Source organism: Pavona decussata, unplaced genomic scaffold (genome assembly GCF_977016875.1).
Source record: "Pavona decussata unplaced genomic scaffold, jaPavDecu1.1 SCAFFOLD_93, whole genome shotgun sequence".
Taxonomy (NCBI): domain Eukaryota; kingdom Metazoa; phylum Cnidaria; class Anthozoa; order Scleractinia; family Agariciidae; genus Pavona; species Pavona decussata.
The window spans coordinates 1,636,269-1,651,001 of record NW_028145510.1 but is presented as its reverse complement, the minus strand read 5'-3'; the positions used below and the strand labels follow the sequence as shown (position 1 = coordinate 1,651,001).

At 38.7% G+C, this 14,733-nt stretch overlaps 1 protein-coding gene and 1 long non-coding RNA gene across 3 annotated transcripts; one reads left to right on the top strand and one right to left on the bottom strand.

Moving 5' to 3' along the window:
• The first annotated feature begins 3,223 nt into the window (after positions 1 to 3,223).
• On the top strand, positions 3,224 to 4,719 carry LOC146473533 (uncharacterized). Its single transcript, XR_014866367.1, has 2 exons — positions 3,224 to 3,364; positions 4,484 to 4,719. It is a non-coding gene; the product is annotated as an uncharacterized LOC146473533 (long non-coding RNA).
• LOC146473532 (eukaryotic translation initiation factor 2 subunit 2-like) lies at positions 4,693 to 14,167 on the bottom strand. 2 transcript variants are annotated; one of them, XM_085118199.1, is made up of 10 exons: positions 14,016 to 14,167; positions 13,758 to 13,920; positions 12,586 to 12,680; positions 11,409 to 11,534; positions 10,382 to 10,463; positions 9,154 to 9,221; positions 8,262 to 8,410; positions 7,795 to 7,851; positions 6,208 to 6,293; positions 4,693 to 5,245 (listed from the first exon to the last, which is right to left on the bottom strand). In XM_085118199.1, the coding sequence occupies exons 1-10, from the start codon at positions 14,031 to 14,033 to the stop codon at positions 5,070 to 5,072; spliced, it is 1,020 nt and encodes a 339-aa protein (XP_084974325.1). In that variant the 5' UTR covers positions 14,034 to 14,167; the 3' UTR covers positions 4,693 to 5,069. The 2 variants fall into 2 exon arrangements, with proteins under 2 accessions (XP_084974325.1, XP_084974326.1); XM_085118200.1 differs by having other exon boundaries at positions 9,154 to 9,218.
• Positions 14,168 to 14,733: the final 566 nt, after the last annotated feature.

Genomic DNA, 14,733 nt, shown 5'->3' with positions numbered 1-14,733 from the left:
GCGATCGTCTGCGATCCTGCGATCGTGATCGCAGACGATCGCAGAAGATAGAACCATGTTCTATCTCCTGCGATCGTCTGCGATCAATTGCGATTGTTTGCGATCTGCGATCTGCGATCTGCGATCCGCGATCATATGGAAACCAGCCTTTAGATAGAACATGGTTCTATCTTCTGCGATCACGATCGCAGGATCGCAGACGATCGCAGAAGTAGTTTCCATATGATCGCAGACGATCGCAGACCTTATTGCGATCTGCGATCTGCGATCATATGGAAACCAGCCTTTATAGTTGAAAAGGCACGAGCAGCAGTGTTTAATCGGGATTTAAAACCACGAGGAGTATCCATGTGATTTTAGATCCGGTGAAACACGTGCTGCGAGTTTTTTGAAAGGCTTCAAAAACATTCCTGGAAAAGCATGTGTCAAGAGACTTCATAACAATGATGCTTTTCTGAACATCGGAAATTAACATACCAGAAAAACATAAAACACCGCATACAATGTACTAATATTAAAGCCGGAGGTTTTATCGGGTTTTAAAACCAGTGCACGTGATGTTTTATCGACAATTTGATAGGTTTAATTAACACATTGTAAAAATTCGCGTTAATTTAAGTCGCGTTAGTTTTTGTGAGCGTTTATTCCGTGCTGTAATTACATGCAAGTGTAGCGTTCATTCAGCTGTTTTCAGTTAATTTCCATGATTTTAAACCCAAATTCTGGATCCAATCCAGACATTCTTGACACCTAGCCATGTAGCTAACCTTATTTACATCTTTCACAAATTAAACAAGGGAAATCGTTTACAATATTTATGGTTCATGGTCGCTCATCAACATCTACCTCTTGGATTTCGGCCAAGATAGATTCCGAGTCATCAACATAATGTTGTTCCAAGAAAAACGTATATATATATGTTAAAAAAAAAAAACATATCTTAAAAATTCGCGTTTATTTTCGCTTTGTTAATTACATGTAGTGTTCAATCAGCTGTTCATTTCCGCGAAATTAATTTCCATCATTTTTTAAAATCCCAAATTCTGGATCCAATTCAGACATTCTTGACACCTAGCCATGTAGCTATCCCTTTTCCACGCACCGCATTTGCATCTTTCACATCTTGGATTTCGGGCCAAGATAGATTCCGAGTCATCAACATAATCTTTCTCCAAGAAAAACAAGACCTCCTCTGTTTTCTCTTTTCAAATTTCCAGCCTTCTTGAATCGCTCCATTTGAAAGCCTTCTTGAATTAGTGGGGATAAGTTGTTGGCCCTAGCACTCGGTGGACCAGGAGTCCTCCCCCCCCCCCCACTACCAGTCCTTTCTGGCTTAGGGTGATGTGGAAGGGGTGTGACAAACCCTACTGACACAGCTCTTATAGTCATTGGGACACAAGTCGCTCAGCCATATCAAGCTTAAGGTACCTGTTAACCTGAGATCCTGTAGCACTAATTAAAAACATTTTCTGGGCTAGAGAGTGAGAGAGCGCCTTATCGCAGCTCAATGCAGGTCAGGCACTAGTCTTGGAGAATGGCACCATGCAAATGGACATTAGATAAGATTAAGCATTTCTATGCTTGCATATAACAAGGTCTTGAGGATTTGAACAGGGAACTACCATGAAACAAATCCAGCTAGTGGTCACTTGAACTCAGGACCTCCGGTTTAAAACTCCGCTCCTCTAACTACTAGTGTAGCTACACCCTTCCTGTGTAGCATTAATGATTAAATTTTTTGACAACTTTACTATGGCTCCCAATGAAATATCACAATATAATAACTGTGGGAGGCAGATGTGTCACGCTAGCCTGGATAGCACTAGTCTCCTCTGCGCAGCCGTTCTGTGTCGTCACGCAACGCTCCTCCCAACAAAGGGAGAAGCGGTGCGTGACGACACAAAAAAATGGCTTCGTATAAGAGTAGCATAGCCCTGGTGGCAGTCATTTCCTTTGCGACAGCATGGGAGGCTCGTGAAGTCGTAAAAAACAAAAAACAAACACAAAAACGATTGTTCGCTTCTCAAGTACGCTTGGAAACTATGCCGGCTCTTGGCTCATGGCTCTTCTCTCCACCACAATTCTTTGATCTAATCGGCCAATGTGCAACAAAGGCCATCACAGACAGTTGAAGATGAAACTTATCATAAACTTCATTCAGGTAGTAAAAAGCACCACAGAGCAAGCAATTCAACAAAATACTTAAGTGTACGTACTGATAAAATTTTAATTTCTTTATTTCTTTCTCACAAGTTTGGTTATGCATTCCATAATCTGTTACCATTAGTCAAATTGAGCAAAATTGTTGTTCTACCTGTACACGTGAGCTGGATGATAATCCAGCAGATTGCCTTAGCTTGTTGTAAAAATTGATCAAATTAACTCATATTGTCACACACAAGCACTGATACTCGTAATAGAGCGGTTTTCATTTGAGCGTCATAGAACAAAAAGTAATTACGCTGGCGAATCACAACGGATGCAAACAGCGCAGCGAACCAATCAGAATTCGAAGCAAATACGTGTAACCGGCGCCAAGCGCGGCAAGGTTTTGTTTCTCATTGGTTGAGAAAGTGGCGCGAGTTTTACTAACCAATCACAGAGCGTAGCAAAGCAAAATCAAAGCAACGCGAATTACTTTCGACACTCAATTGAAAACCGCTCTATGGACGAAGATCCCAAGTACGACCGACCATTCAAAGGAAAGCTATTCATCTTTAATATTGTTCTGTTGTTTGTATCCCACTATTTCGAAAAATGAAGCATGGTGCTTTTTTTTTTGCCAGTTAGTCCATCCCCTTTTTCCTCCATTTGACATCCTCAAAGACACAAGGCCAGATAGCCAGGGCTGAGTTGCTCGAAGCATGGTTAGCGCTAACCATTGGTTAAGAGGTATTAAAACCTATAGGTTGTCATGGTATTCAACCCGGGTTAGCGCTAACCATGCTTCGAGCAACTGGGCCCAGGTCAGGGGCAAGTCAAAGCTGGTAAGTTTACAAGAACGAACGAGTGAGCGCACACTTGCTCGTTCTTGCTAACTTACCAGTTTTGACTTCTTCCTGACTCGACTACATGTATCTGTCCGTGGGTCTCCAGGGATGCATTTGACATCAGTTTCAAAATTTAAGGTCAGTTTGTTGGACTTTCTCGAGACAGATAAAAACTAGGAAAACTAGGAAACTAGAAGGCTCAGTTACACAACCTACTATGGAAAGGACAGTTGTAGTCACAAACCCGAGATGGATTACAAAAATGATCAATGGCATGGCCCTACTTCATAACAAACCTTCCACAACTACTCTAAATGAAGTTAACGGAATTAGGCATCACCTTACTTTCTTTATAGCTTTCAGCTATGGCTAAGGCCTAGGGCAAACGTCGAATCTTAGTCGAACTTAATTCGTCGAACCTATTAATTTTGAAATAGGCGCATGAATGGTGCGACGTTTGCCGCAATTAAGTTCGACTCAAATTAATTGGTTCGACTCCAGCATAAGTTCGACTTGCCAAGTCGGATAATGCGACAGTGGTTCGGCGTTACAGCAAACGCCGTTCTAAACACGCGCTGAACTCAATTCATAAATCATGCAAATTACAAAATAATTGATTCAAATGTGATGGACTGTGCCAAAGTCACAAAAATACCGACTCCCCCATCTGCCAAACGCTATTTCCCCCCCTGACGAGCATGCGCTGTACAAAGACAATTTCGCGACCAGAAATGGAGAGCTATCGAGAGTCATTGCTGACATCACACAGCGTGATGGAAATGTGTTTTTCGTGTTTCATGAACACTAAATATAAATGATTGAAATGCGAATTGCCTAGTTGCAATAAATGCTCAGTGTTTGAGTGTTTTCTTTCTATTTTTCGCAATTAATTGCCAAAGAAGAGCCCGACGAGCACTGTATTTCGGCATTTCGCTAGCAAGTCCTAGCAATAACTAGCCGCACATCGAGTGAATAGGGACCTTACGAATGCAAGACGGTGACACCAACGCAAACGTCATTTGAAAGTATAACTTTATTTCATTTGTGCTACTTCGCGATTATTTTAACTCATTCAACTTGTATACACAAACGACAACTAGCCAGGAACCAAATTGGTAGGAGTACCGTTCAAGTTAAGGAAGAGAATGAAAAATTCACTCCCGTGGGTTCACGTTCTCTACAAAACCTTGAATTTGGTCATTTCACGTTGTTGTTTTGCAGAGGACGACAAAGAAATGTACCAAAATTTAAAACACACGTGCAGAGCGATTGTTTTTGCTCATTAATCTTTTTGTGTTGTGGCGTGTTTTCGTAAGGTCCCTAATAGCACGGGGACAGGTGCTTATTCCCGTGTTTCACGAAGTGCAACTTGAGAATTAGGGTCGACGCAGGTTCGACGTTTGCCACCACACTGGAATTAAGTCGACTCTTTGTCGAACCTATTTTTAATAAATTCGACGCGACTTAGATTCGACGTTTGCCCTAGGCCTAAGAGACAGTACTATCAGTATCATCATTTTTTTTGGTTTAAAAAGATTCAAAATCTGGGTCAAACTGGATGACAGTAAACAGAGAATAATGGGGATGGCCTATATTTGCGCACCTGGGATTGAAAGACCTAAGCCACTAAAATGAGACTACTGATTTGCAGCTTCTTAAAAAAAATGCTGGCAGGAAGTAACAAATACATTGCTAAACATAATACACTTCAAGACGAAGATGTACTTTTTCAACAAATCTGACAACTCTGGTGCTTGATTCAAGTGTGTATATGACTGGGAGCAATAAATTGCCAAAGAAAAATTCACGTTCATTGTAGGAGTTTTGTACAAACACACCTTTCTCTAAATGCGACTTTCACAAGTCCTATTGTTCTACGAAGTTCCAGTTTTAAATTTTAAAAAATACATGTAACACTCTGCCTTTAGCTTTCACTCTGTTTGTAATATGGATTCCATGCACAGTCAGTCCATCTGTTCAACAGGCCAGTTCCAGGAACCGGTTGAATGAAGTGGTACCACAATTTCTCGACACGCAATTTAATTTTAACAGCACCAGTGGGTTGTTGGACGCTTCCCTTTATTGTTGCTTGCTCTTCAGCTGAGCTCTCTTCCCTGTAATGGCCTGGAAACCTGATTTGATACTCGCAACTGATCGCCTTGATCCACATGTTTCACACTGAATGAAAAACAGCCTAGTCTCTTTCTGAAGAATGGTGTCTGGTGACCGACATGTGTGACATGTCACGTACTCCTCTGTTGGAGTAACAGAAAAAAAAGTACAGAAGGTCGTCTCACTTAATTCCTATGCATGAACAGTTTTTATCCAAGTACTCAAACAAACTTGAAACTCATACAACTATTTTTGATTCTTGAAACCTGGGCCAGTTATTTAGACGGAGTCTATCTTAGGCCGTGGCTTAAGACAATCAGTGGGCCTCCAAATCTGCTCATAAGTGGTTTATTTTAAGTAGATAAATAGTTTTCTAGTCTGGGATGCAAGCTTTCTTGTTACCATCAAGAGCAGACAATGTTTAGATATGACTGTTAGCAAAATTGCATGAAAATGGCTTAGAACGTGGTTTTGTTTAACACTGTCTAAACTGTCTTTTAATAACCCACCCTAAAAGTTCACTCTTGATTTGATTGCTTCAAGTTTTGAGTTGAGTGATCCAAGTTTCAAGACAACAAAACAAAGGATTCTTGCTTGACGCAAGACTTATTGAGTTTAAATCCAAATCTTGCTTCCTACATGTAACTTTTCATAGCGATGCATGACCTTGTATGTGTTGTGCAGTGGACTATTCTGCCCCATACAGCAATACACTACGCCATCCTTTGTGGCAAGAAATTGCCCTACACAAACATATTATAGTCTACCAAAAAACTATTAAAGTAACATAGCCATTAGCATAGAAAATACAGCAAAACACTACACAGTCCTACACAACCCTGACTAAACCAATAAAATTTACATCCAAGTGAATTTCAGAGCCTGTTTGAATTTTGAGCAGAGCAGACAATGCCCTACAAGAAGCTTTCTCATTAAAGACTTTCTTCTACTCATAAATTTTACAAGTATAAAAAATATTATTCTCCACCCATTTCCTATTAAACAAATAAGAATGGACACTATTATCTCAAAATGACACATGCAGAATAATTGTTCCTGACAGTAAACCAATGGAAAGTTTCAACAATGATATTGGTCAACTTACTGATATATCTTCTAAGCACATTTTCAATCTGTTTTTGTTGGAAGCGACCTTTGATGATGAGTTGATTATTCCCGTCAATGGACCCACTAGAAACACAATACCAAAGGACAGTCAAACATTTGCTATGCACATTAAAAAATATACTACATGTAGTTACTAGGTAACAATCAAAGATTAGGGAGTGCGTTCGATGTCACCAGGCTCTCTCTCCTTTGCCAAGTTGATGATGATGTCATCCGCCACTGCAAAATCTGCAGGGGATGCCAGATACTCATCCCAAGATCCATTAATTCAATCAATGTTGAACCATGTACAATCTTGACTCCAACCACAATTATGTGAATTTCGCATGCATTTACATAACAAAAAAATGGTCACTTAACAAGTGCATGCACGATTATTTCATTACCTTTCACAAGTGCAATGCGAAAGTGAATTGAAAGATGTAAATTTAATTTCACTCCTACAGGCAATTTTACTGTGAAATTTAACTCATAACTCTATTCCTAATCTACTTCTATCAATTTCAGGGTGTGAAAATTTTCACTATGCTCACTTTCAGGCATGAAAGATTTAACTCCCATGTCAATTTTTATGCTGTGATTTGGTTTTTATGGTCTTCACAATCAGTTCACAGAAAGATTGAGTTCTCTTTGTACTACTGTGAACAATTTTCACCCCATGAAAATCCAAAATTGTGAAATCCACAGTCCCCCTTTTGGAAGGGTCACAAATTCCTTTTTAGTAAATGTAATTGGATGGAGAGACTTGTTAGCTATGGGACAGTTTTAAATTTGCCAGAAGTTTAAAGTGGATTTCTGGAAAAAAATTATCACTGATAAAACAAGCCATGGAAGGCCAAAATGAAAGACTTTTCTTTGGTTCTTTGTGATTCTAGACAGCACAGAAGACTCGTTCATTTTACTGTTGTGTACCTTTCTCATTATTTGTCTCAGAGATGCACCACTGCTAATCACAGGGTTCATACACATTTTTGTAAGCAAAATACAGGTACAGGTTGAGTTAAATGACACAAGATATTACAGTCAACCCAGGTCGCACGTGAACAGTATTTCCAAGAATGAAATGAACATTCGAATTTCTCTTTGTAATGTCCGACGTATGAATGGAATGTTGGACATTTCTCTGGAAATCCTTACGAAAAAGACGCATTAACTGATAAAAACATTCAAAATACTTGGGAAACAATTGTTATTCTTGAAATATTCAATTTTGCAATGTAAAGAAAACTTCATAGCTTTATACAGTCAATAAACTAGGGAAATTTATACAGGAACTCTGAAATCTCGTCAGTGACTTTCAAAACTGACATGTAAATTTCAAAACTCCGTTCAAATTTCAAAAATATCGTTCACGCGTGACCTGGGTTGACTGTAACCCCATGGGGTATGGTAGAGAGAGAGTTCTTGTGATTCTGTCATTAAACATTTTAGCTAAGATGAAAATCTAGCTAACAAAGATTTCACTAAAGAACTACAGACTTTTTTCTGTTTTCCCATAATTTTTCAAGAAATCATTCCAGACTCTGTGTGAACCTTGTAATCAGGAAAAACTCGGAGCACATACCTTGTTCCTAACTCTGCCAGCAGAAAAGCTAAAAGATGTTTTGGTTGTCTATGTAAGCTGGAAAGGAAAAATATGTGACCTGTTTTAGAAAGATAAGTCAGCCAGCTCATCTTGCTTAGTCTGTCATATGCGCAACAACACTTCTAGTAAAACCTTTTTTTTTTTCTTCAGTTTGTTTTTATTTTTTGTCGGTCACCAACTCCTGACCTACAACAATAATAATGATAATAATCATAGCAAAAAGGACAACACTAACTTTAGTAACACTGAATCATTGATATGCCTGTGATTAAAAACATTAAATTTCAACTGTTAAGGCTGTTCATGAAATACTGTTACAAATGAAACTCAACTGCCCCCTTGTTGTAAAACACTGTCATGCCTTGAGACCTCTAGCTCAACTGCATCAGTGCAAATTTTTCCTCAATTTTTGACAAATAAAAACAAACAAAATTCCAGAAACATACATTTTACAGATGTCTGTGAAGTTTGCAAACGATGTCTTTTTTGTTCCTATTCTGACCACCTGTGGCGGTTTCATGACAAACTTCTTCTTTTCTCCAGTTACCATTTCAGGATTCTTGGCTCGCATTATGTCAAACACTCTTGTTAATAGCTGTGAGCATAAAAAAAAAAACAGAAACAACAACAGTCAAGAAATTAAATTGCTTTCATGTTGCCCTAAAACAGCTTAACCCTTTGGTAAGCTCTCTTTGAATGCTTGTAGCCGCAGGAAGCAAGGGATGGTTATCCTTGCCTACTGGGAAGACCCAAAGGTGAATAAAGTGTGGATCAAGTCTAAATCATTGGAGGGCTGAGAGCAAAACCGTGTTACTTCAAATTTTAGGCTGATGTGGCCTTAAATTTGATCAGAGAACATAGCTCTGTGTCCCCCCCCCCCTTTTTTGCTGGTTTAAGCTTAGCTCTGGCAAAAAAAAAAAAAACAGGCCAAAATATTGAGTCATTGGAAGAAAAGCAAAGAAAAAGGTAGAAACACAGACGCTTTTGAGTGAAACAAACAAACAAACAAAGTGATGTTCATTGATTACACTGAAGGCCAGAAGCAAAATTCAGGCACTTTCGAGCAAAACAACAAAATCGACATAAAATTTGACGCAAGACTGAACATTTTCCTCTCAGCCCTTCAATAAAAGGGCACGACATACATGTAACCATCTTACACTGAATTTAAACTTTTTTTTTTTACATGTGGCACTCCTTAAACATCTGCATTAGGTCCCCTAGCATCATTTTTCATTAATGATCTTTAGGCACATCTTGATAGGGATGCTATTTAGCTTCTGGGAAAAGAAACCCACGGCTTCTTTCTGAATATTAAACTGAAGCAAATGAATGTACCTCCTCATAGGTATAATCTCTATCACCCCATGACGGTCCATTGTCTTCATTGTCATCAAAGAAATCTGCTAAATAAAGGAAACAAAGTGTTGTCAGTTTTGAATGTCTAAAGGTGCCCCATCCACCCTTTATGCTGCACAAAAATCACATGTACCTATGATACCCTCACTGTTGTTAATAGGTAAAGGTGCTGTCACACTAGCAAAAAGGTAACTTAAACGCAACTGTCACAGTTGTCTCATAAAAAGTGTCACACAGCTGTCACAGGTATCAAAGGTTTAAAATGGTACCTTTCAAGTGAACATCAACACCGAGCCAAAGGCAACCTCAAAAGTCCTCCGACATGTTGATGCCTGTTCCAAAGCTACTTGTCATGGCTTTGATGGTAATCAAAGGTGACCATAGCTGAGTTTTTGGGAACATACTAAACTTTCCCTCCTGAAGTAAACTCTTGAGTCGTGCATAAGCAAGAACCCAGCATCTTCATACATACACCTCTTTGCCCTCTAACAAGCTGTTGCTAAGTTTGATCTGCTACAATTCCATACTCAGTCAGGTACCTTAGAAGTTAACCCTTTCGACTTCAATGGTGCCCAACATACAATTTTTCCTTACAACATCACTGATGAAATGATCAACATCAATGAAATGTCTTCATTTCAAACAACTTCTCATAACTAGTCGAATTGGAAGTATGTAAAGAACATACATGTTGATGTTTGGGTTTGGCAGGGTAATAAGTTTTTGATGTTTGCAATAATCTCATTATTGGTAGCTGGTTTGCCCTCTGGCAAAAGAACACAAAAAGTTACTTGCCTACCAGCTACTAGAAAGCACTTTATATGAGCCATGTACTCTACACGTACACTTGCTTTTAACAATAAATATACCGTAAATTGCCGCTTATAAGTCCTGGGCTTATACAACTTCATAAGGGGTTTTAGATGGGCTTGTAAATATCCAGGAGAGTTTATAACTGGAATAAAAAAAACACTTTGAAACGAGCTATAGCAGTGTTGATTGAAATACATTTTTCATTGACTGGTTTTTAAAACGTCAATATTGGGAACAAAGTAAAACTAACAAAACGACCGAAACTAGAGAGGGGCTTATATCCGAGTGGGCTTATAATAGGATGTATTTTTTGGCTTACAGGTAGATGGCCTATAACTAGGGGGCTTATGAGCGGCAGTTTACGGTATGCACACTGCATAGTGCAACAACATACCATCATCTGCATCAGAATCTGCGCCATTTACAGTGCCTTTGGCATCTGCATTGTCAACAGGATCGGGTTCCTCAACCAGAACCTGGAAAAAAATGGCTGCTATTACACTTCCATTTTATTACTAAGGTGCCTTGCTAACCTTGCTATCAACAGCTTGACCAAAATCAAAATTAAAGAATAATTTTGTTACAGCATTGGAATACGGAAAAATAAATGACATCAAAAAAATTTGCCGTGGAAGACCTTCCCTTTTAACACCTTTAACCAGAGAAACTGGAGGAAATTATTGTATGAGAACCCTTTCCTCAATTTTTTCAAAAATATTATCATTCCTTAGTTGCAAGTACTAACATTTACAACCAGAAGAAAGCCGCAGTCTCATTTATTCCCATTGTATGCCTCACAGATGTTTTGAACCTTTTCTCCTGGCACAATTAAGCTAATTGAATACTTTTAGTCAGAAAGATAGCGTGATATTGTTTTGCTGACCTTCCAGAAGTTACTTATGATAACATAATGACCAATGCACCAAGGATTTTATGTGTTTACCAAGAGAATTCCACACTCTTGGCCCTTGGAAACGAATATTAATACACATGAATAGTAATGCACGATACATGTGCTATTTTCAGTGTGCTGGCGATGCAAGTTTTAAGGAAAATCCTGTCATCAGTGTAATTAAAAAAAAAATAGCTTGTGCCCCCCAAAGCAAGCTACACAAATGGAAAAGTGTACACGAAATATAATTTAAATCAGCTTCAGTTGAGGCTGTATTCTTTATAAAACAAACAGGGCCCAGTTGTTCAAAGCCCAGTTAAGCTATTCCTGGGTTAACTTTGACTAATCAATAAAGATTCTTCCAAAAGATTTTTACCCTTTAGTTTTGACTTAGACTTTTCTTTGCCATTACCTTAAAATTAGCTCTTGAAAACATTTAAAATAAGCAAGATGAAAACCTCAGTTAATTTTTAATCGAGGATTAGCATTAATCGGCTTTCGAACAACCAGACCCAGTTGATTCACACACCTTCTTCTTTTTCTTCTTTTTCTTAGCAGAAAAATTGATCTCTAAATCATCCACAGCATCAGCAGTTGATTCTTTTTCTCCTTCTTGATCACCTGCCTCCTCTGACTTATTGTCAGTGGATGCATCCTGAAGGCAAAATGTCAACATCACTGCTAATCATCTTCATAACTGTTGTAAAACCAGTTTCAGAGTTTGAAAATTTTGAGAATTCAAATAACAAAAATACATATAACACGACTCAACAAGCTGTTTTCAAGCTAAAGAAGAAAAAGTCATCTCAGTTAGATAACTAGAGCGTAATAGTGTCAAAAACAGGATGGTTATAAAGACGGATAACTTGCCAATGTTTGATTAACCCTTTCACTGAACTTCCCAGTTTTCCGAGAATCCAATATTATTTGTCTCACTAGACACTATTCTGCTTTCTGGTAATCAGACATGCCTTATGTGGTCAATGAAATGATGCAATCAAACGCCACATCCTTTGGCTGCTTGTTTCAATTATAATTGAGCAAAGAAATGATCTTTAAAAACTGGCAAGAAGACATGTGAAGTGATTTTTCCTGCCATTTTGTATGTAGTGAAGAAGAAAACCTTTACTGAAGTTCAAATTTTGAAGCAAATTCTATGACTGGAATTCAATTCACAATTTTTTGAGTTGCTCAATTCAAGAAAGAAGTTTGAATACAATGCCAGATCATTGAGCACAAGCAACCTTTCCTTGTGATACAATGTAGAAAAGGTAAGATGAAAAGTTGTGTTTTTACACTTCATTTTGCTGACAAAGATTCTTCGATAGAAATGACAGCTCCGAATTTACAACCTTTTTTCTATGAAGAAAATAATTTATGCATGTTAATTTACACTCCAGAGATAAAGAATGACTTTTGCCGCTAAAAATGCAGAAAGAGTTTTGCACTTTTCCACTACTTTTATGCTGCTTTCTGAATGGAATAAACAATTCATTTTTCTGAAATTGTTTGTGATGAATTTTTCTTTTGTTCGTGTCATTTTAAGATAACAAAAAAGCAACCCAATTTCCAAAAGAGCCAGCCGGTTTTGTGTTGTCTGAGGGCAGTTTCATTTGGTGCTGTGTTGAAGAAAGTTCACTGCAACTCTGTTACAGACTGCACACATATCAGTTTCACATCTTTTTTTCTAATCTAAAAATATTAACCTGGAGTGCATCTTCAAGACCTTCCATGTCGTAGGGTTTCTTTTTCTTTTTCTTCTTTTTCTTCATTCCAGAGAAGTCATCAAGATCCAAGATATCTGCAAAATGCAACAGATCAACAAAAATTTCTTAAATGCAAGTAGATCATCAATTCTAACGAAAAGTGACATTCTTCTCCTCGAGTCACATATTACGCTGCTCAAAGAGAGTACCGTATTTACTAAAATAAGCGCCGTGGTGCTTATTTAATTTTTCGTGTCTCCTGTGCGGCGTTTATTAAAAGGCTCATACCACAAAGCCAAAACATTTTGATTGTACAAGCAAACGCTGACAATCTCCTTACTGCAACAGTTACAGGGAAGAGAAAAAGAGAAGTTGGGCTTGTCGTACCGGCGAAGTTTACAGCCTTCATGCAAGAACTGAAGAACGCGAACATTTTGAAGAGAGAACTGAATGAAAGAGAATCAAGAATCACTTCGAACTGTAAAACATCACTATTGATGAAAATAAGGCTTAGAACCGCATTGCAGCGATTACAGTGTATTTTTATCATCTTATGGAAATACTCAAATAAGCGCCGCACTGGAGCTGCGGCACCAATTAGAGGGCGGCGCTTGTTAACCATTCCGCTCCATGTGCAGCGCTTAATTGAGGGCGGCGCTTATTCGAGTAAATACGGTACATCCTGTATTTTAGAGAGGTGAGTCACAACTGAGTTAATGATTAACCGAATTAATTTATGAAAGAAAACACTACTGCCAGACAGTATTTTGATATCAACTTGAAGCATTCCAGTTGAGAAACAGAAAATATGAAGAAAAAATTTATTGCCTGTGTGTTTAAGCTTTGGATTTATACTCAAGCTTGATCCACGGAAACGATATGATTCGACACAAACTAATCGATCAATGCGACCTTTTCCTTATTGTAAGGTAAAATTCCTTGGGTGGTTGCATTGTTTAGAGAGAAAGGAGTGAGTCTGCGGTTACTTCCAGCGATGTAAAAGAACAATCGAGGAAGCAGAGAGCCATCTATCAGAGAGCCATCTATCAGTGTTCAATGGTTAATGGCGTCCCTGATTACAAACCACTCTGGCCAGCTGCAATTTTAATAACATGTCGATCGTCAGCGAATATTTTAATGCAATACATTGATCGCCATTAAAAATACTGTACCTTTATCTTCTTTTTCTTCTGTGACTTCGTTGTCTTTATTGTCGGCATCAGGGGCATTTTCGGTTTTATCTTCCACATTCGAGGGAGCGTTCGGCGCTTCAAGATCGTCCAGATCCAATAAAATCTTCTTCTTCTTTTTCTTTTTCTTCATCGTCGGATCGAACTATGCGGATTCCACAGAAGAATGAAAACACATTAAACGCGCTAGAACGCCAGTATTTACCAAAAACAGATTACTAATAAGCAAAGTATACTCACTGCTTCGTCCTCTGCCATTTTTGTTCCTTCTTGTTTCAAAATAACGAGCTAATGATATCGAAAACCTCAGCAACAATTTTTCAAGGTCACAGGAAGATTCCACATGCAGTTGCGTCAGCCCATTTGCGCATGAGCAGAGACAGAACTCATTTCCAGTCCACTGACAGATTCCTAAGAATAATTACTGTTTTGCTCAATTGTCGCCAAGTTTGTTTGACTAAAAAGCCACACGGGTCTATAACTCCATGCTGAGCAATGAACAGGTGTACCGATTATATTTTTGCACACTCACTCACAAAACAGAAAAATGACATCATGCATGCTTGCGGACGTCCAAAATTCCAAAATTAGATCCGATTCAGCACTGCCGATTCAACCTCGATCCCAGGGTTTTTCCCTTGTCAAATTAAATTAAAGCCACCATTACACGTTGAAACTTTCAGCCGAGACTTGTGTGCAACGGCGCTGCGAAACAAGTTTCGGCAGGCGTTGTACCGTGTAACATGGTCGGTTTCGTGAAACTTTTTCGAACTTCCGTTGCGAGACAAGTTTCACGAAAAGTAGAACCGCTTTCTACTTCTGCAACGGCTCGCAACGGTCGCAGTGGTGAAAAAACAAGAGTTTCACCGTGTAATACCACTTCCTGAAAGTGGCACCGTGTAACATGGCGGTTTCGTGAAACTTTTTTGAACGTCCGTTGCGAGACAAGTTTCACGAA